Here is a 25,173-nt window from a genome sequence, read left to right as displayed (position 1 = left end):
CACCGCTTACGCGGAAGAGGCGGCGAGGAGGAGCCTAGATAAAACTCCAACACTTGTAAAGGATTTCTGAAGTCGAACTCGGTCGGACTCGAACCCGCAACCGTGGATTATACCACAGCGCTATCTCGCCACAGAATTACCTACGTGTAGAGCTGGGGCACGTAATTCATAATTATAACCTCTGGTATCTTGTTATAATTACTTTAGTGTGTGTTGTTAATTCGTGACCTCCGGTTTGTTATATAATGAAACGATATTGTAGTGGCTCAAGCGTAGCAGACTAGAAGAAAAACTTTGGTGAGACGCACAAATTGTCATGTCTTTATATCTGACTGCATGTCTAGCAACTCAAGTTGTAAATTAACAGGGTCAGTGGCGACATTAACTACAATAGGACTTGAAAACATGTTCATCATGGGGAAAAAAGCATTCATTCCGTCAATGCGGCTGTTGAACTTAACAATCAAGTCAAATGATCCATTGGTTTGATGGTCAGATACCTTTGTGAAACGTGTTGCAACACCACCTGCACTTAAATAAGTCTGATAATGAGCAGACTTAAATTTGAATGACGATCCAAACGCATTTGAGTGTGAGCATACTTTTTGACGTGAGTTAAGTAACGAAATCGTTGCTGAGTAGAGAATCGCTACTTAACAGCAAAGGAATTGGTCTCCACTCTTAATTATAAACTCCAGATTTCAAGCCAAGCAAGTGTAATTTTTGAAAATCAATTTTTTTGTTTGTTCTAAATTGATTTTATAATAGTTTTTTGGATTTTCCAACGTCAAGGGGAGCCGCAAGTAGGCTAGCTCGGAGCCGCGTCGAACTCTCAGAGCCGCGGTTGGGAATCACTGATCTAGAGAGGATTTTCAAGTAAATTAGACCTCTCAAAAATACTCTATAACTTATGTTGGTTTACGAAATACTTTTTGAGTCCCCTTCGAGCTCGCTCCCCACCGTATTGGGAAATTTGGGGTGCGGTAATTATGGCATGGCAAGAATGTAAACCATTGGGCGCGATAAATTGACCCCTATAAAAATGGGCAATGGGTACATTATGACGTAACAAGCAAATGACGCATCTCTTTTAAAGGGAGTTTGTTATATCATTAGGCCTCTTCAGCGCAATCCATATATTGTCTTCCAACATAGCTTCTAAGATGCAAAATAAATGTAATCGTGAGTAATCGTAATCGTAATCGACTACTTCCTGATGTTGCTGTAATCGTAATCGTAATCGTAATCGCGTCATTCATAATTAATCGTAATCGCAATCGATTACAATCATAAAGTAATCACCCCATGTCTGGTCATGATGTGGCGTTGGACCTACGTATTTGTTGTGAGGAATACAAAGATTTAACTGTAAATGCTGACTATGCAATTATTTGTTATTTTTAAATCATCATTCGGGCTCGGGCCTTTTGGGTCAAAACAGGGTATACAGCGATGCAACCAAAGATATTTGAATTGTATTTTTCATGTAGCTATTATATTATGCATTTTTACAATACAGTACAAAAACCAGTTTCGCACAGACGAAAAAAATACCAAAAAACTCATAATTATGTACACTATTTTTCCTTCCTGGTGACCCAATGGTGACTGGAGAGAAACGCAACACTGATGCCGGATGCTTATATTGAGATATATGAACATGTTTGACATTTGTTGTCTCGAGGGATTATTTTCGTCTTGTTTCTTACCTGACGCCTCAACTTTTGTTAGAAATGTGCTGAATAATACAAGCATTTTTCTATTTACTTGGAATTGCTTCGCGGGCTAGATTAAATCGTCTTGCGGGCCGCATGCGGGCCGTATGTTTGACACAGCTGGTCAATGTTCCCTCCAAGCTGTGCGCATGCGCACTGCTGACGAAGCTGTCATGCACAGAAAAACATGTGCCGCACACAAGAGAGCCGAAGTGATGACCTTATTTTTTAGTCGTTACGCACCGCTGTCCAAGGGACTGCGCAGTGAGTTGGTGAGTGCGCCCAGACTCATGAAAAATTACAGGGACCATTGCCCCTGGTTTAGAGTGTATGGTATAGGCGACAGATATCGTGTTAACTAGATTTTGCTATACGTAGAGGTAATAGGAGTCAGTCAATCAATAAACAACAAGAGTATCAATACACTTTTTGCTATACCTGACATATGTCATTTCTATCAATCCCCAATCCAAAAAAAGCCCTTCGGTCATACAGATTTTAACATCCATTGGTTGATCAATTGTGAACACCACACGCATTTCAATAGTATCTAAAGAAATGAAGAGATTATTTTAAAATCTGAGACTACTGCAATAGTAAGACAATCCAGTAATTGGCTTTATTAAAGCAATTATCCATTCTAGACGACACAGTACATAATAAGTAGCTTTTTTGAGGTAAAATGAATCAATTTCATCACAGAACAGTCATCATTGTAGAAGCATATACACTTGTCCAATTAGTGAGATTATTTTTAATGTAGAATCTTACCAGATGAAGTCTGCTACATAAAAAGTCAGTATGAATCAAATTGAATTGTCAGCATACGACTTGCAAATAGTAATACCAAAATGAAAAATCACGAAACTAGCTGTTCCCTTAATGTAATTGCTTACCATCGGTTATAGGAGCAGTCACAATACCAGTGGTAGTTGCAGATGCATCAAAGAATTGTTCATCAGTTTCATCTGCCTCAATATTGGGTCCCACAGCATTACCAGTAACAGATGAATTCTTTTCGTGTCCGGGTCGGTTAGAAGCTAGTAAAAGTTAATATGTAGGAAAAAATACATTAAAATATTAACTAATGTTAATTACGTTCCAAGAGAGGGGGAGAAAGAGATAATATTAACCCTACCCCCGCGGTCGGCCTCCAGGCCAAATTTTAATGCATTAACCAAAAAGTTCACAAAATGCGAACAACGGGACTCGAACTGATGCCCAATATATCGCCGTGATCAGGAAATAGCAGCCTCAACAACTGAGCTACTCGGACGGCTCAGACGAGAGAGGTGACGATGATATTGAAACAAGTCTACGCGATTTCTCAAAAGTGAAAGAGAAATTTGTTCTTCGTTCTCACGTGACGTGATACATAATCCTTCCCATACTGAATGACCACGTGGTTGTCTTACATATCAATTACGACGTTCAAACAAGACATTACTGAGCTTGATACATTTACGCAGTCGCACGCACCGCGACTGGAAAGTCTTCATTATAAGCATTACTCACGGCCGCCGCTGATTACGTCATCGCGATAGAGGCAATGCGCCTTGTAATTCGTGCTTATTTGGCTTTGCCTGGTCCAGTTATATAAGTCCAAATCCATGTTACTGATCTTATAGATAGATATAGATATAGATAACTATATATTTACACTTTCAAACATCATTTCACTGCCATGGATGAGCTTGACGCTACTCCAAGAGTCAATCTATTCTTGTGAGAGTTCAGGAAGGACACATTTATGTTCAGCGGAAAGTCTGTTTTTGATATAGTCGATTCTCTATCACCAGTACAAAAACTCCAGGCTCTTGGAATATTTCATTAATGTTCTGTTGCTATAGGCTATTTATAACTGAATATGAGAACAGCTTCTTGGAGGTATAGAACTTCAATACCCAATTGAATAGTATATTCATATTGGAATGAACGCGACTATTTTTGGCTGACACTTGTCAGGGGTAATCGTCAGCAACTAGTGGAGAATTCAAAAGAACAAAGTATATCAGCAATTTGAATATGTACTCGTTAACGTTTGTTATGTATCGTTACTGTTGTATCTTGCCTGTCTACTAGTTGTTTGTTCTTGTTATCATTACGCCATACAGTCAAAGGTCATACATTTTGAATTTGATTCACCCTATTACTGACGTTCGTTATTGATGAGAGTCAGTCGAAAAGCTCTCAGCGAATAAATTAACAATATGAAGTTATTGTTTTGCGAGATTGATATAGTTATGAAAAATAAAACAAATGGATCGATACAGCTTACCAAGCTTTTTTCAATTATAGTAATTTTTTCATAGAAATTGGGACATGAACAAAGCCATGTAAAATATTTTCAAACCTATGTTAAATATTTTCAGTTAACACATACATGCGTGAGCTCCCCGTTCATCTTTTCTAGCATGTGATGTTGATTTCCTGAGTGGTGTTCCTGTAAAGTTTTTAAATAAATGCACTCTATCAAAATACATTGGATCACAAGCAACTTGCATATAATAACACCTCCTTTCAATAGAAGTCAGCATCAGGATGATTCTATTCGTGACTTGATTCAAATCCAGACTCAAGTCACCTTTTTCAAATGACTTGACTTGGAATCTATCCTATGAGCAAGCAACTAGCTCATGTACCCATAATTTGTGACTCCTGTCGTTTCAGTACTTTAGACATTCAATTTGATTATTCACGGAGCATTCCACAAGGGTGCCATTTGGAGTAGTCTTTATTGGTGAAAATATTCGTGCGTTGAGTAGTACTCCATAAGAAAGACCCCTTTTTAAAGCCAATTTGACTGCAGTGGCCAATAACATGAAACTCAGGTCTCTCTCTCTCTCTCATTGCTTCATAGATTTTAAAGCAAGATCTTAACTATTTCGAAAACTTCGATTCATGTGCAGATGATTTTAACACTGATTACTCCTCAGTGACACTTGAAACATACCAACAGATCTTTTTCAAATATCATGAACTACTTTAAACAGGGTCTGTTGTACCTTTTGTATCTCCATTGTTGCACAATTTCCATGTACACAATTGGATACACAACTACACCAGAGATGAGAAAGTAAAGATTTTTTTCATTGTATATATACTTCAAGGTTCTTTCATTGTTTGAATGTTTGCATGAACTATGTAAGAAGGTGGGCTAGTTGAAACTTAGATTATGATGATGTGTATCAGTAAATGTGTAGTGATTGATAAATGCTATCCCAAATCTTCAGTTACTGTCCTGAAGACGACAATGGCACTGTGATTTCAGTAACCTGATTTATTCTGCATTACATATTGTTTTTAGCTTTAAACTTTGTGAATTCTATCTCAAGAATTCAATACCTCTCCAAAATAGAGCAACTCAATTACTTTCAGATTGAATGAATATTACCACTAGCACACACCATACTGACAGAATGAAAGGACTCGGATGAGTTATATTTTATGAAGTGCAGAAGCAAATAATTTACATACCAAATGCAGATGGAGCTGAGTAACCAGTCTTTTTTGAGTATTCTTTTGCTGGCGGCGCTGGTTTATCTGGAAGTATTGATGCGACAAGTATTTACCAATCACTCAATAAATCATTCTTTAAATACGTTTTGATCAATGGACGGATCGCTGATCAAAAATATTTTGCTTCGTGATTTTCTACAAAGCGGAGCCTTCTAATTACTATGAACAAATGTTGGGACAGGCTGGAGTCGCAAAACGACTAGCAAGGTCCTACTCAGTCTCCAAGAAATGAGAAGCGATTATTATATTGATGTTTAAACATTTCATTGAGTCAATTCTGGGTAATTTGATCATGTTTACATATAGATCTATACATCTATGCATTCTATATTTTACAATTTCACTTTCAACAGGATAATGGACCACAAACTGTAATCAGAGATTGCAAATCCAGATAGGTGTGAAAAGTGACTCAATTTAATGAATTTTATTAAAACAATAAGGTAGATAATGAGCAATGTACTGTACAGTGTACATACATCATGGAATTTTAGCCGTGTAATTATTGAGGTAGTAGACGCATATTTTTATGTAACATTCACCACAAATATCCTGGTCTTGGACTATATATTGACATGGAATTGCATATCCCAAATAATGTGTGGCTTGAGGCTTGCATAGTTCCTCAATGGTTCAGCATTGTCCCCAGGATGACTTTTATTGCCACTCAAAAATGGAGTTCTGTTATTGGCACTATGCTGATGAATTTGTTCTTCAAAATGGAACCTCAAATCAACTGCACAAACACTTGAATTGATTTTGAAAGTACAGAATAAACTGAAACTGAAGAAGAACACATGAAATATCAAGTGTGAGCGAATTGACTGGACTTGACAACAAATTACAAATATGAGCAGAAAATGAAGAGTTTACCTGGTATTTTTTCATTTTTTGTAGGTTTCTGTGTCTTTGAACCTAATTTTTTTTTCAATTTTGTTTATTCTTTTAGAACTGCTGCTAAACAAAGTGGTATATAACAAAGATCTACCTTCTGTAATCACTTCCTTGATTTCTTTAGTAGTCAATTCAACAGATTCTGAAATATACATCTATATCAAAAATATGTAAAAAGACAGCTATGTGAAAGAGGCAATATGATATAAATGTGATGTGGGCTCAAAGATAAAATTGGGAAACATTTTTGGTCGCACCCATTTTTTCAGTAAGCCGTCGTAATGGAACGGCAGCTAATGATTTTCCAAAACACTCCTTTCCGCTTTAGCTGGATGAATAAATCTCTATCTTGCCGTGATTTCTTCACTGTTGGGCTTGCTTAACCCAGCTTCTCCACACGATCTCCATCTTGTAGTCCCATTTTTATGTAGTACATATGATGTGCCATTGACTTTGCTTCCACATGATGCTACAGTACGGACTCTCATTGCAACATGCAATATACAGATATGAATAATAATCAATCACCATACTGGCAGAGGTTCGATTGTTCGCTATACCTGTACTGCACAGATGCATTCTGATCTGATAACACTAGTCACGATTGAAAATTCTCGAAGACATATTCAAATTCGCCATAAATAATACAAAGAGAACTCTTCAGCGAATCAACGGAATGAAGTCGCAGCCACTGAATACACTCATGGTCAATGGATATTGTCGTAGTACCGCATGGTATACACTACATAACAGTGTTGGGATAACTCGAGTCATGACTTGACTCGAGTCAACATTTTCGTATGACTTGACTTGACTCGAGTCACTTCAGAAAAATGACTTGACTTGACGCTTCAAAAATGTGCATTGACTCGTGACTCGGAGCAAAATTTTCGAGTCAATTTCAAGTCATCAAGTAAGCGGTATCAAATAAATGACTGTATATTGTGTATGTTCAGATTGTTCGAGATATGCCGGTGTCACTTGTGAGAACAACCGCTCATTCACTGATTATACATTATACTACCTCCATTGTTAGATCACAAATAAATTGACCGCAAACTAAACGATCACAGCTTACGTTGTCGAAGTTGTAGGGTGGCAACGTAGTAGCAATGTGTCTGTTTCTTAGACGGCTCAATGCTTACGTTGCGCAGTGCTCATATTTACCAACCCTCTTGTATGATTTAAATCAAACAAATATAGTTTGTGCGTTTATATTCTCACGGATGTGTAGATGGGTAGATTATATTGATATTGTGCCATATCAATTTGTTACAACTTCTCGAAGCTTCGTATTAGGTCTTATATATTTTGCTGCTAATAACCAACTGTAGCATGTAGGTGCATAATGTACAGTTACTCACATATTTTATTAGCAGTTCTACGTGTGCGTGAGGGATACAACGCCTTGCAGGCATATTTAATCTTATATTAGTTATTTGATTCAAGATATGGACAATTATTCTGTCTTTCACACAGCTAGCAAAATCTAATGACTTTGAATCATCACTCATACTTCAAAAATTCAATTTGACTTGAATTGTGACTTGACTCGTGACTTGACTTGACTTGACTCGACTTGACTCGAGTCACCTCCATAAAACGAGTGACTTGACTTGACTCGAGTCAACTTTGAAAATCGATGGACTTGACTTGACTCGAGTCAAAATCTGCAATGACTCGAGATGACTCGTGACTCGAAGGTAGTGACTTGATCCCAACACTGCTACATAATACTATAATTTTACATCAATAATAATGAGGCAGAACCGGCACTACTGCAATTTAATCATTATTGTGGATTGTGCATTCGTCAATATGTAATACATTAATCCCGCATTAGATGAGAAGGCAGAGCAGAGTACCCGTAGCGTACAACTGAACATCGACCAGTATGGTAGTTGTTGATTACACTGGTCAACAAAATGAAAAAAAATTTTTTAGGCAGAACATCCGAGAGCCGTTTATGGGTTTTTTGAGGTTTTGCTTTTTGACCCCGGGGATGGTACACACTTGCGCAGATGAAAAAATTGCATTTCTAATTTAACATTAAGTGCAGTGACTAACTTTCGCTGTTGCGACGAATTGGTAAAATCTTTTTGCACCTACAACAGCGCAATTGTCTCGCCACAATCCGGATTGTATCAATATTAACACACTACCAGGGGCGTAGACAGGGGGGTAGAATTGAAGAACGTTCTACCCCCTTCCAGGCTCGATTCTATCCCGAAAATCCCAAGTCAATGCTACCGCTATAACAACATTTATTCACGTTATCGCCTAATTTCAATTTGCTACGCGCGACGCCGATTGCCGACGCTGATTACATGCCTTTTTCCCGTTAATCTCTCGTCTATGGAAGCGCGTCTATGCAAGCGTGAAAGGGGAATTGCTACATTTTTCTCTTGGCGAGGGTTAGCGATCAGCTTAATCCCTTTATTCTGAATGCAGTCGTCGCGCAATAATAACATTTGTCGCGTCGTTCACGCGTTGTTTTCTCATCAACAGTTCATTGTAAACGATAACGAACATTAATAACATGAAAATAACAACTTATAACTGAATGAAATCATGTTTTAAATCAGATTCGTGCTTTGCCGAACTCACGCCTGTTCCCCAAAACAGCGTAAAGACAATACATTCGATTCACATTTTATTTTTGACGCCATTGTTGTGCATTGTCTTGACCTCGATGACCATGTATACGTCATACTAGATTATGCCTTTCGTGATCGGTATCCCACCGGGACGCATTCAGCCTTCAATAGCCGCGCCGAAACTTGTTTGAGATTCCCTCGCTTTGCGAATAAGTCATTATTCACACGCCGGTACAATTAGTATATGCGCCATGTTCGAAATGAATGGAATTAAAACGCCGAGAAGACGTTACTCTTACACGCGAATTGAATCATGCCAAAATTCATGAAGATATAGCAGATTCTGCGCTGTATAGATTGTTCGCTGTATAGATGGTTCGTCGTGAAATGTTGTTCTGGCATTGTTTCAAGGTCGATTACTTATTTGAATACAAATAAGATCTCCTGCACTGTCACGGGATGAGCGCGTGCGCACCGTAACATGATACCCGTGCAAGTTGTTGATTGCTAACACCATCCCCGTGCTAGCTGTTGATTGCTAACTCGCTTTCAGTAATTAGATCCGCCAATTAGTTACGCTTTCAAAAGCGTACCGAATACAGAAGTCGCTATTGCTAAAGGTATGACGCATAGAGGCTCATTCTGCCCCCTTTATTCAGTTCTACCCCCTTTTTATCTCGGCTGGCTACGCCCCTGCACACTACTATTACTAAATAATCAAAAGTCCGGTTTTAAAGCGCTTGCAGTGGCAGAAAAATATATATAATAAAATACAATCCGTACAACGGATCCCCCGACCATTCATCAGCTATGCTTTGTCATTGGACTAATATGACAGATATAGAGTTCTGAGACCGCAGTGCGTAAATCCTGTCAGTTGTTCTTTGCATAGGCCTGCCATTCTAATTCTATTTTCAGTCGGTGAAGGTAGATCTATATTGAGTATGACTTGATGATTTCTCATTGCAAATATCCCAATTGTCAACTTTTCCAAAACAGTAATCAGTCCAACATCACTTGTGTCAAAATATAAGAGATACCATTACAATAAGCTCACCTTTTATGGTTTCGATGTTGGTCCTTTTTTTAGGCTTGTCAGCTTTCTGGGCAGGAGCTGGAGATAAGTAAAGAACATGAATTTTGAAAGCATGTTATCATTCAGACAAATATTAAAAGATGCATGCAACATAAATTGAAAGCAGTTGATGGGATGCTGATATTATCTGATGCTATATAAAATTCAGTCAAGATACACGGCATGAAAAAAATATGAAATGAAAAATGAAAGAGCATGAATATCATAATGAAAAAGTCAATAAAAATATATCTCACTCTCTTCATCTTTTCGGTTTTGCTTTTGCTCTGCGTCCCTAACTGACATGAATACATCAATTACCGCATCGAATCTTGCAGGCTCCGCCTTGGACTTCGCGAAGATTTTTGAATAAGCATCGTCCTCTGAACTCCAGCTTGGATCAAACATATGACGTGCGTACTTTATTTTATACACATACAATCTAGCCATATACATTAAAAAAATTATAAAAACAAGCTGAGGAACTTTTGATTTACCTTCAACCATTTGAAAAAGCTCTTTTACTTACTGTTCTGATCAATTTTTATTATTATTATACATATACAGTTGATCGTAGTGATTACAATGGGCAACAATTTTGAACGAAAAATTTGTTAACTTTGATTTAGCACATGATTTAGGCTAATTTTGGCACGCTTATTCCAAAAATGTCACTGGTTTCTTCCATCACGTCAAGTTTTTGCTCTACGACATATGCCCAAAATATGCTAATTTTCACGAATTTAGCCATATTTCTTTTCCATACCATATAGAAATCCACACTTTTACCATATACCTAATAAGTTATATAGCCAAAGGCTCAATTGAATTATGCAGGGAAAATGTACTGGTATATTTCTATGACGATGCTTTCACCGATTTTTGGTTATCAATCATGTCACACACATATTTGATGCAAACTGCAGGATATGGCAAGAAAAATAAACATTACATGTACATTTGTACAATCAGCTATAGGTCCAATGCCTCATTCAGCTTATCCAGTGTAACTTAAAACTCCTATACGCTCGATAATTTGGATCAATAAGATCTTAGGGATAGCAGGCCTAATGATGAAGATTTTGAAATGGAAGATGATTCAGAACGTAGACTAGTCCATTAACACATGTCATTGATCTGACATAAGCTTCGGGACGTGGAATGGAAATCTTCGGAACTTTTAACATCTTTACGAAGTGAGAAAAGATCACTTGACAAGGCAGAGAATGTATCTCACTTTCGATCAGGAGAGACAGCCTTTTCTTCGTAGGACTAATTTCGGTTGCTTTGTGTATTGCCGTGATACTAGCATTGGTATGATACAGTTAACATGGATTACTGGAGGAGTTAAGAATCCCGGTTTACATCTCAAGTGAATGGCAAATGCCTATAGGTAGCTCAAAAAGGATCCTAAAGTGTGGCATTCTTCAAAATGGCAATTTCTTAGGTGCAGTAACAATTGCACACTCAGTTAAGTCTCCGTGAATAATACAGAAACATTGAGAATAATATAGAAACATTGAATTGTTGCAATATTACGAGCACGATTAGATCATATATGTCAGCTTTTGAGATATTGTGTTTTCTTAGTGGTCAATGGTCTGCCATATGTTTATGTCAAACAGCAGACATTGAAAAAAGATAAAATATCTAAATAATTTTACTGAAAGCTTGACATAGTCAGAGATGGGCAAGGAGAAAATGTCCCCCATAGGGGTAAGATACAAGAGTAGATTGGAGCTGAGCAGACTATTCCTCAAATATGAAACTAGACAGCCTACAGAACCATGGTTATTAGCGTAAATTTGGACCCTGTAACTCGCACTTTATTTCTCCTCTAGAAGCAATGTCAGTTTAAATCAACCAAATAAAGGAGTACAAATGTTTATTTGTTGAAGTCTATGATATACTTTCGACTGCTTGTGGTTTTTGAAACGTTTTATACATTTAACACAAAATATCAAAAGTAGTGCTATTATGTAGGTTATGAGACAAAGCGGTGGGTGCCTATAGCTAACCCAAAAACTTGACGTGATAGAGAAAATCGGAAGTCATTTTTGAAATTAACATCAATTGTCTGATCAAAGTCAACAAAACTTGTGTTGGCCAGTGTTATGAATCAAATATTAGCTTTCCTATCTAAATTTTGAAAAATATTATATATTCATCTTATTCAAAACCGCAAACTGTTTAGGTATGTGCCTAGCGCCAAGTATCAATATGCTTCATTTAAAAAATTGCACTTCTATATTAAAGTCACTGCTACATATATATACGCTAAGTACAAAATTTTGGTGTCACATATGATTAGCACATATTATTGTGTGAACAAATGCAATGGTGACTTACTTGTCCTTTGGCCATATCAGTTGACACAAGTCAGCAAAAAATGCGATGTGCTTTCTTACTAATTGGTAATTCATTATAATCCAGCGATTTGCATTGGCACTCCTTTTTCTTGCATATAAACTTTGAATTGGCTTGATATCAAAGACAAAGTGATTAACAAGTTGATCATTAAAAAAAGCTGACTACCTGAGTTTGCTTCATGATTTGCAAACAAGTGGAAGCAAAAGGGTGTATTGAAATGTCGTGTTCTGCCTTGGTAAACATAAACTCCAGCAAATTGTCAGGCCATTCTTCAAGTAGTCTGGAAATAATCGCATTTGAATTCAATTCAATTCAATTTATTGGTAATAATTTCATCATTTCAATACACTACAAGACTGTAATACAATGAAAGATAGAAAGGTGTCAAAACGACTTGCAGTAGTTTTAGAAATCAGACACCCATCTGGCCTAGGCGATGTAAAAAAGGATGCATGTACACTGAATGCAAAAGGATAAAGGGATATAATAGGGACAGTTGACAAAAAGGGGGCAAGTGTCGGAAGGCGGGATCGATTGCTATTCACGGCCGTAGTTCGATCCCATTTATAGCATACGGCCACATTCCGGCGGAGAGTCATCATTGCCCACCTTGACGTCACATACTCATGTTAAATTGGCTACTAGGAATTTTGCAACGCGGATAGCCCTTGTGGTGTTCTGTGTCATCACGGATTTATTTAGCTGTACCTTGCGAATAAAGGCTTTTAATTTTAGCAGCAGAACACCCCCACAAGCTTACTATCTATGCACCAAAATTGCGAGTTTAAATGCTAAGAAAAGTTATTGGGATTCCCGAATTGAATTCGTTTATAATACTTGCTGTTTCATATTATTACTGTCAGATATTTATCCATTCTTAGCCCATGTGATCAGAATGACCAATAGAGCTGATAGAGTGTCTTCGATAATTTTTGGCACAAATGATTTTGATGCATCTTCCGGTTTTATTAGAAGCTGCGTTATATATTGTTATTTTTTGACCTCCCATCAGCATTATAGGCATATAGTCGAAATATATATTGGAATCGCCCAAACCGATAAAAAACCTTCATTTGTGAGACGCACACGATTCCGACTTGGTATTTCTTTATTAAGCACAACTTTTTCCCCTGAAGTCCGCATGTTACGGTGGGCGCAGATTACAAGGACACTAATATATTAAAAGCGAAAAATCTAAGTCACCCTGAATCGCACCAAGCGTGAAGAAAATTTTCAAGTTGAATTAAAATCTCTCAAAGATTAGGGATTATTTGCGGAGGGCCTCATGATTATTGTTTAACGGATGCATGCGACCATACGGCAGCAGCTTGGTCACCTCTGGCCTGTGGCAATAAGGATGAACAAGGCTGCAACGTATTGGAAACGCTAAACACTAATCAGGGCTAGGAAGCAGACTATTATCTCACAGTGGTTCTCAAACTAGACACCCCCAAACCCCCCCTCCCGAGACTCCATGCCTACGCCCCTACAATTATGTACACTGCCCTATTTATAAGCATCTCACAGGAAATACCAATTCAATATGTCCGAGCTCTCGCGGCGGTTTCCTCAATAATCATTATAGAAAGATATCACACGCTGAACACAAGTCAACTCCATCCTGTTCTTCTCCAAAAGGAACCAATAAGTCCATTACCGACTTTCAAATGATGAGAGGCATATGCCTATGACATCATAAAAGAAATATAATTTACAAGCTACATACAGCTGATATGAACATTGTACGATATTGCACACCTGGTCAACATGTTCTGAAGCATAAACCTGCCTAACTATTGTGGAAGCCAGTCATTGGTCCATTTTAATGTGGATCTGGTACACCCTTTTATAAGTTTGGTACACGAGGTTAAAGAGCCCTGCCATATGGTAGTGGCAACGTGGACATGCGTGTGTTGTACTTATGCACTTTTGATACTGAGGTAAAGAAGTCATTGAAGTTTTTGGGGCAGTGGCCGCAGTGTAACTGATACATAAACGTGGCAATTTCTAGTTTACGCATATCTTTCATGTTTGGACACCCAATCTTTTTAGCAGTGATTTGTTGGACACACATCCCGGTCGCTTTGGAACCGTGGCTATGATACGGAAGACCTGATGTTGTAGTTTTGCAGTGGTACCAGTGCGCTAACACCGGCTGCAGCCCAACAGATGATGCCGTATTGTAACTTTGATTTAAATAATGATTCAAAGAGTACAAGAAGGATCCTGACTGGCATGTAGTCTCTAAGCCTGCAGAACAGATCACCATTCCGTGTTAATTTCTTTCTTGCGACTGAATGTGACTCTTCCTGGACATGTTCGAGTCTAGTAAAACCTAGTTCGAGTCTAGTAAAACCTCAAGGTATTTCGCATATTCGGAGTTGGAAATAGGTTGGCCATCGATGTTAACAGTTTTTTTTTTCGGAGTTTATGGCCAATAACTATAATTTTGCAGCGTTGACGCAAAGATTATTGTGGGCCGTCCACTCATGCACTTTGTGCATTTGGTCACTGGTCACGTCACCCAATGTAGCCGCAGATGATGAGGAAGAGAGGAGGAAAGTATCATCAGCGAATAGTGTGGTACTCAATGAGGAGGATACTCAATGTTGTTGACACAGATAGTGAAGAGGACTGGCCCAACCACTGAGCCTTTGGGTACACAACAGGTAACCAGTTGAGGGGAGGACAAGATGTTAGAGATTGACACCATTTGTTGGCGTCCAGTGAAGTAGCTTTTCATGAGCTCAAGTTGTGGGCCCCGGAATCCGAAACGCATAAATTTTGAAAGGAGAATATTATTATCTACGCCAGTGGTTCCCAACTTTTTGGATGTCAGACCCGCATTTCAAACTTCAGTGTATGTATGGAGCCGCATAAAAACACTGGAGTAGGCTACTTATAATGAAAATTTATAGTTAGCAATCCTAGCTCTCGGATACACCATCCAGAAAATTCAAAAGCATTTACACAGACTTATATGGATTCTATGGGCCGTATGCACCTACATGTTTTGAACCCAAACTGGAGCTCAAACAGGGGTTCAGGAGATATTTCCAAAGCACCAACACCGAAACGTCAATGATCTAGCGTTCACTCGCGCCGAATTTGATCGAAAAGTAAACAACCGCGGGAGGTTGCTTAAAACGTAGATCAGTGCTTTGGCTTGGTTGTCGCTGATCGTGGTTTCCTGTTTTTCGCGACTGGTTGACTGTAAATTGGTTCATGTTGAAGACGTAGGTGCACTATTTTCTATCTTTCCTTAAATTAGCAGACTTTCTAAGCTGTAGGAATAAATTTTATATGTTTCCGAACCCAGCTTTACCGAGGTGAGGCCAAATGGCTTACAGTTTACTGTTAGTTGATCGGCATACCGGTATTAGCGAGTATAGTGGTGAACCAGGAAATCCTCTGTCTCAAGGTACCGGAAATGAAGATGCCATATTCTTGTCTTGCGCCTTGTAGGTTAGAATGAAAGACCTTCAGCTCAAAAATATATGAAAATTATGACCAAGTCTGACGTCTGTATACAGTGTACAGTTTTTGAAGTACCCTACGGGGTGCAATTTATGAGGCGTTTTCCCTATAAAGTTTGATATATTTCACCATCATTGAAGCTATGCCAGTACAGCCGATATTACAGTAGATTGTCATCATAGCCCAAATGACCGGGTTGGAATCCCGGTACATTTAGCGTAATATATTTGGTATACCAAGACGGTTTTCAGTGTCACACCTGTGTGTATTAGTAGAATCTTTGATGTGCACGAGATACCGATTCCATATTGGTGAAATTGAAAGCACGTAGCTGCCGGCTGCCAATGTCACGGCATGTCATGAATTTCTGAATCCTCTTTTATGTAACTGTTTTAAGTTTAGTATGAAGTATGAGTACAGAATTTAGTAAAATGGACCTAAGGCAAAACTGAAAGTAGATTTGCTTGCTAATGATGTAGGTTGTCGATTGAGTAGTGGGAGCAGAAGTTGTATGGATTTGTACTAGACGTCAGGAATCGTGGTCCTGTGATTTGCGCTCGCGGTCGGCTGTAGATAGGTTGGTTTTGGAGCCACATGTCTTGCGAATCTCTATATTATAGTAATTTTACAGGTTTTAGGTTACATGAGTAAAATATATACACGTCCTAACAACAATAAAGCGTTTCACTAATCTGGAGATTCTCGGATTAGGTCACGCTCAATGAGTACCGGCATTATCAAGTGATGTCGGCCAAGAGACCATCCTCAAAAATGTGAATAATATGCAATAATATTATGTTGGAAGAAGACACATTTACATATACAAAAGAATCACCATCAACTGAAGGTGATAGATTCCGATTTTGATGTATTCGCAAAGAAGAGGGGACTAACTTTCCTGAGTCGTATGTCAATCGCTAGAGATTTGGGCTGAATATCATTACAAAGTTATCTGTCTGAGTCAAATTCCCCAAAAAGTCAATGACTGGAAGAATACTCTACTGGTAGGACCGAGAAATCAAGAAACCAGTCATGCAAATGTGCATAATATGACTGATTTGGAATTGAATCATGTTGGGGGATGGTAGCCTACATCAACATGGACCACATTCATCTCGATTTCTACAATATCATCAACATGCAACTGAAGGTCATCCATTCTGATATGGATTTACTGCTCAAAGAGGTGACAAACTGCCCTGGGTCGAACACCAATTGCTATAGATTTGTGCTGACTATCATTACAAAGTTTGCTGTCTGTGTCAAATTCCCCAAAAAGTCAATGACTACAAGAATACTCGAGTGGTAGGACCGTGAAATCAAGAAACCAGTCATAGAAATGTGCAAATATGACCGATTTGGAATTGTACCATGTTGGGGGAATGTAGCCTACATCAACATGGACCACATTCATCTCAATTTCTACAATAGCATCAACATACAACTGAAGGTTGTCCGTTCTGATATTGATGTACTGTGCCTGTGTAATGATGGGACTAACTACCTTGGTCCGAAAGTCAATTGCTTTAGATTTTGACTGACTGTCATTCCGAAGTTTGATGCTTGAGTCAACTCGCCAAAAATATGAATATACCACCAATCGAAATATAGTGAATGATTAGATCGACTCTGAAAAATGCTTCAGTTGGCACTATGATAAGGGATGTACAAATCTTACATATTCCATAACAAATAATCTTTCATCTCTAGCAAGGTGCTTACAATAATACTTGTAAGAATTCGGTATGTATAGCATGGTATTTTATCATGTCTAGCAGAAAATGTTAGGTGTGCACACTGTGCAGTACTCATTATTGAATGAAAAGGTTTTTACTTGGATGAGTTTGTCTTTGTAGACTAGTTTCATTTCATGTGTTTGGCTATCATCATAATTTATTGTGTGATGATGAAGACCAGACCCTGGAGATTCCTATTTACTCAACAAAAATGCAGATTGAAGGATTTCAGTTCTTTTCACAAACTGTTCAAGCATACAACATGATCATGAACAATGAAATAAGTCTGTCGATTTGTGTTACTTTATCAGTTGAGAATGTTGAATATATGCTGTGCAGATATGGTAGTTGGATGGGATTGTCGGGCTATTGAGAGAACACAGTAATGGTGGAATCTCGGAAGGTTTTGCGCAATTGATTAGGGGAGCAATGATGATTCTCAAGGTGACAGTAAGGTACTCCCAGGGAATTAAGGGAGCACAGGACACTCATTCCGTTCGGGTTAGATTCGAATGTGGATAAATCAACGAAGGTGATATTCCTCACTGTGAACACACAGAACAAGTTGTGCGTGGTGAAGACAGCGGGTGAAAAGCGCCATTGGCCCTCGATTTTTACAGACAGTGTGGTGTCAAATATATATTCATAAGCCAGGATATTGTAAATTTTCGCCCTGTCCTTCAATTTACCTCCTGGCAGGGCATCGCCAGTAAAGCCATGACTTAATTTTGGAACTTTGAAAGCATGATGGCAAAGCTAGCCATGGTCTTTGATTTGAAAATGGTTACAGAAATATAGCCGGAGTTTTGTGAATGTGCTCATCTGCTTACAGAAATATAGCCGGAGTTTTGTGAATGTGCTCATCTGCTCATCATTGAAATAGACATCGCGCTAGCGAGTAGCGACCGCTGAGTTCCACAAAAACCTTGTTTTGTTTACTATCCGGTCGGCCTTGAGTAGCTTTTCAGGGTGCAAATTGAGCATCTATTTACTGAACGCTAGCTCGTCTCAATGATCATCAGTTCGTCTGAACGGCGTTTAAATATTGATGGTGCATCGCGAGATATTTTGAACTGATGTTTCGTTTGAGTTATGTTCGAGCGAACAGACGATCAGACTTGAACGTGTTCAATGTTGGTGCATACGGCCCTATATCGGTTAATTTATCATTGATAGACGCTGATTGGCGAATGCTGTACATTGAAATAAACTGAAAATGCATATCATTACTACAGCATATTATTATGTGATGTCATTATGTGATAGCTCTTCATACATTCCAGCACTTTATGCAAAAGTTTGCGGGGATTATACGCTGGGTATTATTGGACTTATTGCAATTTATACTTGACTACGAGCCATTATTTTGATGTTAAAATTTACATACATAAAGGTCTATGACCAGCAGAACTCAGGATATATCCTGAAACAACTGTCGTCTATTATATTTTTGTGGCATATACGGAGGTCAATCAGAGCCGCAAGAAGGCTACCTTGGAGCCGCATGCGGCTCTGAGACCCATGGTTGGGATCCACTGATCTACGAAGTCAAACGCCTTTTTTAGATCAAGGAAAATACTACACCCCACTGTTCGCGTTTTCAGGATGTCGTAGTAATAATCGGCCACTCTTTAGGAGGGCATGTGAGGTTAAGTGTTTGTTGCGGAAGCCAAATTGGAGAGGGCAAATTATAGACATTTTGGCGAGAAATGAAGATAGACGGGACAGGAGCAACTTTTCGAAGATAATCCCAATATACAGGAGAACAGATATCGGTCTGTAGTTGGTGACAAATGCTCTCATCCCACCTTTGTGTATAGGACTAATCTGGCATTTTTAGATAGCTGGGAAAGATACCGTTTGCTATCATGAAGTTGAAAAAATAAGCAATAAAATGTTCAATGAGCAGGCTGATTGAAGCTGGAATTTTAATTCTACAATGATTTCAAGTAACTGTTATGTCACCATTGAAGTCTTGCGACGTTATGGTAGCACAAAATCGAAATTCACTACTTTCGGAGTTTGTACCCGGTCATATTTTCTGCGTATACAGTATAATGTAATGTTATAACGCCTGCAAGACCGCACTAATCAAGCCGGTTGCTTGGCATTTGAGCATGTGAAACAACAAGAACGACAGTAGAGCATGGGACAATTTAGCTTAGCTAACCTGAGGATCATGGCATTTAAGATGTACTGTACATTTTAGTGCAAAACCATATTTGTAGACACCAGTAAACGTGTGAATCTACCGTTTTTTCCTCAGTAACATAGTTTTACCAGTTAAGCGACTTTCCAAGGAATGAACACTGTTCAATCACTTCCTCTAAACAGGGATAAAAACTTCAGCAATGGAGATTATTGTTAGCTGATACCAATTGGCTAACATTGTTTCTCAATTCTCAACATTTTTGGGGCTAACATAACGTTACGCAATCAGCCTAGATTTCAACGGCAGTGTGAGCAGGCTACCTAATAAATCGGAATGTGGATGTAATTTGAATACGTAACTGGGAATGTCACCTCCAAGGAAGTTCGTTTCGCACTGATGATCAGGAAGACAATGTGGCTAGATTGTGATACAGGTGTTGCCATGTCTTCCTTTTCCCTCTGATTAATCACAATCCCAAGTTTCCAAGGGTGCATTGGGTAAAGCGAATTATTATATTGGATATGATATTGACATTGTATTTGCCACTATGAAAACTTCGCATTGAACTACTTCGTATTGAATTGGATTGGATTAGATTTGTTCATGCACTTGAAGATACCGTACGTTCCCTATTATAGAAAATATATCATATTGCACGGATAATGAGCGATTATTATCAGCAGCAAGTATTTGGCATTAATTTCAAGATTTTAAAAGGGGTTTCTGAGCTCCTAACGCCATGAAATATGTCAGTGTTTTGAACTCATATAAATACTTGTCTACATCAAGAACAATGATTCTAGTCGCTATTAAAATTTATCAAAACTTGCGGCAATATTGATAAGTAAGAGTTGGATAATCAAAAGAGCCATAGGTTCCCCAGGCCGACCCCTAGTATAGATAGGATACGGCATAGAATACGCACACTACTCAAATCAAATAGATAGTGTTACAAAAATGTAGATCAATATACTTGCCTTGGTTCAGCAGGCCAGACCAGTTTGACTATTACTTCCAAGTTGTGTCTATACTTCATTAAGATATCACTGGATTGTGCTCCAAATGTTGCCAACGGCCCATCTTCATTCGAGTCAGAGCTTGAACCTATTCGAGAACATAACATACAATGAAGATTTTCATGGGCAAAAAATTTATAACAAAACTCACCCGATAAAGTTCTATCGATATGGGCAACAGTTGGATCTTTTGCTAAAAATAATCCCGAAATGTTGGTTATAAAAACTAGTTGCTTTTTCTGTATTGCTAATACAATAAATGGTATCGAAGTATGACTTGGAAAATACAGCATATTTTACCACATGTGAGCCATATGATTAAATAAAATTCAAGTAAATATGAGTAATAACTATAAACAAGAACAGTCTGTTAGCAGTAAGCAGAAAAATCCAATTCAATGTACTCGAAACAAAAAACTAAATTTGGAACAATATATAAATTCCAAACCTTCAATGCAGTGGTTCTCAACCTTTTTGTCTTCGCGGACCCCTTTTAGACCGTCACGGACCCCGCGGAACCCCGCAAGTTTTAGCTCAAAATTAGTTCAATTATCGTGCAACATTCATCTGTCTTGTGTAAATATTAATTGCAGGCTAGTGATAAACAGGCATCATATGACTTTTCTTGAAAATTAGAGCACACTATATGTAGAAATTGGGTAGACTTTTATGATTTCGAAAGGAATTTTCCAGCTGTATTTATTGCCTTGAAAATCCGCGTCTTCGATTCGATGTGAATGAGTGCCGAAAATCCATTTCCACATTGGTGGCCAATGTAATATTAACGCGCAACGCTTTTAACGACAGCTGTTGGTGTGAATATTCAATGAACACATCACGTCCAGCCTAGTCATTTCTTCTATCGGCAAACATTTACTCGAAAATCAGACATGTGCTGCTAATTATCATGAGGATATGCTCTCTATATTGGCTAAGGGTCGCAATTCATTTCATTTGTCTGTTCTTGAGTCCACCATCATCACTATGAGTAAACCTAGTCTATGCCAACAGAATGAATTTCTGTATCATTTGAAAATCGCGCATTAACTTGTTTTGTTTCGCTATCTCCGTGCCAACGCTACAGTTCTCTCGTTTTTCTAACTAGTCATTTCTATCTAGCATCTCGTATTAAAGTTATTTAGTGGCTATATCAAGGAAGAAAATAGATTTCGTGGCAAGGTTTACACTCCTTCATTAGGACAGATTAGGAAAAAGAATACGGAATTTCTATTTCAAACGACTGTTTACTAATTTGCTGAGACTGACAACTCCAAATTCAAAATGTTTTGCAAGCATTTTGAAGTCACCCTGTTTGGTTTTGATATCTCCAACATTTCATTTTTCCACAAACCCCAACAAAACATCTCTAAACAGCAATCTGTTTGCACCAGCAGGCTATTGGCAATTTTACAATTAAAATTAGTTTGCACAGTCGGATATTTCATATCAGGTGATCATATGAATGATGTGAGTCCTACAGCTTTAGCAATTACGAAGCGAAACAGGCTCATGCTTTTCCTGAATAAAAAATAAATAAAAATTAGGTTGTCAATCATTTTACAAATTTAGAGGCTTCGGGGACCCCCTGAAAATGCTTCACGGACCCCCAGAGGTCCGCGGACCCCCGGCCGAGAACCACTGCTTTAATGTATAATGTATGTTTCATTTCTGAACATTTGGATTGATAGAAATTCAATATTTCTACATCTGTATTATGTTGAATAATTACAGCACTACAGAACTATGACACAGTTTTACATGAATACGAAACAGCAAAACGCTAAGAGCCAGCCAACCTGTTACACAATCTTTCACCTCAGGTGATCTAACATCGATGGTTTCGGAGTTTAATATGTCTTCATCAGATTCATCTGAAATTTATCAGCAAACAAAAGTTTTATTTCACCACTATGAGTATTGAGTAATTGGTCCATCAAACACATTCTACTTTTGGAATGGCCGATAAAACTTCCATCGTGCATATCTCCACTCTTTGGAACAAACGACTGGATAATCTCGTGAATATTACATCATAAAACAATTGAATAAACAGATTAAAATTATTGAAGTGTAATACCGGAATTCAGACACAGGTCTCCTAATCTATAATTTTAACTAAATCGAAGATACTGGAGATGAGAGAAGAATTTACAGTTTTAAAATCCTAATCTGGTAATGACTGAAATTTGATCAAAACTAACATGAAAATATAAAATAATTAGAAATGTCATGACCAAGTCCAACCCGACCAACACCATTAAACCAGTTTTTAAACTGTATATTGAAATCCATGCTGATTGCTTATCTCTGGGAGATATGAGCAATCACAATATCAAGTTAACATATGCTTCTTCACCCAGTAAGATGACAATGAAGATCGCTGCACATTATTATATGGGACTTCTTATAAGCAAGATGTGATTTATTCTAAATTTCCACCGCTGCTGTAGTTTTCAGAGGTGTTCAATGCAGTGACCACAGTCACAGGTACTGTAATAGAAGTGGAAGTAACGTCGTAAATTCTACAGCTGCTACAAGTAGATATTTTCAAGTATTCTAGATCTAGTTTTACCTAAAAATCTGAACTGTTAACCAGAAGTGGAAGTTGTTCAACTATTTCCATATTTGCCACACTAGAATCAATTCAAACTTATTTCCCCAACCCTTAGAGGAGTTATGGGATTCGGTGATACCTTTTTCATCAGTCAATTTCATACTGCCTGTCATGTATTTACATCGCGGTATTGTTGCAATTTCTTCAAGAGGATTCAATAAATAGCTATATGTACCATTATGCTCTGTCTTTTCTACTTGACATCTAGCTGTATTGTGCTGCGGCATGTTCTTCTCATCATCGTCATCAAGAATATCGTCTATGAAATCACAGGATTTCTATCAGTGAATTTCGAATTTTGAATCATTTACCGCCAGCTACAATGAGATTTGAGATGAAGTTCTACTTTTCAGTCATATTACATCAAAAGTTGCACAAATTGCATTATACAATAACGTCCTATTGACAGATTGTATTTTTTGCGAAAATCAGTAGTGAATTAGCAGTAAAAATCAGTAACATGGTGATAGGTCCTTCAAATTCGAAACTTCAGAAATACTTTGTATTTGTGACAACAGATGAAGATTGGCTGGTTATCGATGGCCATGTTAAATACCAGTCTCTCAGAATGCTAACATGAAAATTAAGTAACAAATATTATCAAATTTTGCTTAAACAGTCTATAAGAAATTTCGCAACCAAAATATATATTATTATATAGTAAAAGAAGAAAAGCTCACAGTCAGGTTCGTTGAATGACAGAGGTTCCGCAATGGTTCGTGGTGCTTTACCAAACACCTCATCTATGAAACATAATTATTGTTCAAACTACAAATAAATGAGCAACAAGACAAGTCAAACCTTTTTGTTGTTCATTCCCTACAGGCTGACTTATACGGTTTTCAGGTTTAGGCATGAGTGCATCCCGGTACGTGGGATTGTTACTCGCTAACATGAAAAAAACGAATATTATTATGGGTCAATCCTGCCATTGATTTTGAACTCAGTCAACTTTCAAACCTGGGGATTCTCCGAAGATCAGAACTGGTAGGGACGAGCTAGTCATCTTCATTTCAGTGTGATCGAATTCACTTATTAATGTTGCAGGTAATGAATGGTCTTCAGGATCTGATAACGAAATGATTGTTCAGTGTTCGCAATAGGAAATATGTCACTATCGAAACTCAATATCTCACTGTTCATATTTGGTCCGTGGCTTACAATACTTCTTATTATTTCCTGTATCTGGCCATCAGCCGTACACCGAAGTGATTCTATTTTTTCTGACAATGTATCTATTTTGTATGTATGTAAATAAATATTTGCTCATACAAATCATGGCTCAAATACTCTTCCTTTACCACCATAGTCACTTTTAATTTGCTAGTTTCATAATCGGCCAAAGAGCTATACGTAGTTTACGAAATGTTGTCCGAGACACCAAGTGTTTATGGTTAAAAAAGTCATCACTTCCGTCCAGAAGACGGTCGACCTAAGTTGGTGCCGAAAAAGCGAGCTGATGATTAAAAATTTTTTAAATTTTTAAATCTGTCATTATTTAGACCAGTGGTTCCCAACGTGGGCGATTTGTCGGTCCAGGGGGGCGAAAATAGCAAAGGGGGCGATAGGGGGGCGAAAACGGACGAAGGGGGCGATAGGGGGCGATGGCGCGTTAAAATGGCTAAATTGGCGTCCATGACAGTAATTGCCGCACTCAAACCTTTAATTGGGATGGGGGGCCCACAATTTTTTTCGTGAATTAACATTAATTATAGAGTATTATTTTGGAAATTTAGGCAACTTTTTCAAAAAAATTTTGCGCTGCGCGCCATTTCGTGGTGTCATATTTCTTACTTATTGGATACCCTTCCCCCAAGAAATAATACGCATGAGTTATAGAAATGGGCATCTCGGCGTCAGCCATTATCACACTATGACGCACCAAGACATATGAAGTTTCAGGCCATGTAACATGCGACTCCGAGAAGTGTGCCAGAACGAGAAAACCTTGGCAGAAAAGGACTACCTTTATGCTGACCGACTTCGATATATATACGATATACATATA

At 38.1% G+C, this 25,173-nt stretch overlaps 2 protein-coding genes across 2 annotated transcripts; both read right to left on the bottom strand.

Moving 5' to 3' along the window:
• Nucleotides 1–1,633: 1,633 nt before the first annotated feature.
• LOC145444290 (uncharacterized) lies at nucleotides 1,634–14,439 on the bottom strand. Its single transcript, XM_080322235.1, has 11 exons — nucleotides 14,243–14,439; nucleotides 12,336–12,450; nucleotides 12,150–12,280; nucleotides 10,058–10,194; nucleotides 9,783–9,839; nucleotides 6,223–6,270; nucleotides 6,108–6,149; nucleotides 5,193–5,258; nucleotides 4,099–4,158; nucleotides 2,612–2,755; nucleotides 1,634–2,265 (listed from the first exon to the last, which is right to left on the bottom strand). Exons 1-11 carry the CDS (start codon nucleotides 14,437–14,439, stop codon nucleotides 2,114–2,116), a joined length of 1,149 nt encoding a protein of 382 aa, XP_080178361.1. The 3' UTR covers nucleotides 1,634–2,113.
• Nucleotides 14,440–19,310: 4,871 nt separating this feature from the next.
• Nucleotides 19,311–24,632, bottom strand: LOC145445279 (uncharacterized). Its single transcript, XM_080323458.1, has 6 exons — nucleotides 24,126–24,632; nucleotides 23,967–24,053; nucleotides 23,846–23,908; nucleotides 23,341–23,424; nucleotides 20,703–20,744; nucleotides 19,311–20,639 (listed from the first exon to the last, which is right to left on the bottom strand). The coding sequence occupies exons 1-6, from the start codon at nucleotides 24,175–24,177 to the stop codon at nucleotides 20,500–20,502; spliced, it is 468 nt and encodes a 155-aa protein (XP_080179584.1). The 5' UTR covers nucleotides 24,178–24,632; the 3' UTR covers nucleotides 19,311–20,499.
• Between the last annotated feature and the right edge of the window lie 541 nt (nucleotides 24,633–25,173).

This window comes from Botryllus schlosseri, chromosome 8 (genome assembly GCF_051294905.1).
Source record: "Botryllus schlosseri isolate E-star chromosome 8, Bs_hap1, whole genome shotgun sequence".
NCBI lineage: Eukaryota > Metazoa > Chordata > Ascidiacea > Stolidobranchia > Styelidae > Botryllus > Botryllus schlosseri.
The sequence above is the reverse complement of the archived record's forward strand: the minus strand, read 5'-3'. Positions and strand labels throughout refer to the sequence as shown.

What these genes read in the sequence shown, in the direction of transcription:
- LOC145444290 (XM_080322235.1), bottom strand. Translation starts at nt 14,439, where the DNA reads ATGGTGATCTGTTCTGCAGGCTTAGAGACTACATGCCAGTCAGGATCC. An exon ending in CTGATATGGCCAAAGGACAA is followed by an intron (nt 10,195 to 12,149) that starts GTAAGTCACCAT and finishes GTTTGATCCAAG; the next exon opens with CTGGAGTTCAGAGGACGATG. An exon ending in CAACATCGAAACCATAAAAG is followed by an intron (nt 6,271 to 9,782) that starts GTGAGCTTATTG and finishes TGTATATTTCAG; the next exon opens with AATCTGTTGAATTGACTACT.
- LOC145445279 (XM_080323458.1), bottom strand. Translation starts at nt 24,177, where the DNA reads ATGAAGATGACTAGCTCGTCCCTACCAGTTCTGATCTTCGGAGAATCC. An exon ending in GATCTTCGGAGAATCCCCAG is followed by an intron (nt 24,054 to 24,125) that starts GTTTGAAAGTTG and finishes TTTTCATGTTAG; the next exon opens with CGAGTAACAATCCCACGTAC. An exon ending in TATCGATAGAACTTTATCGG is followed by an intron (nt 20,640 to 20,702) that starts GTGAGTTTTGTT and finishes GTTCTCGAATAG; the next exon opens with GTTCAAGCTCTGACTCGAAT.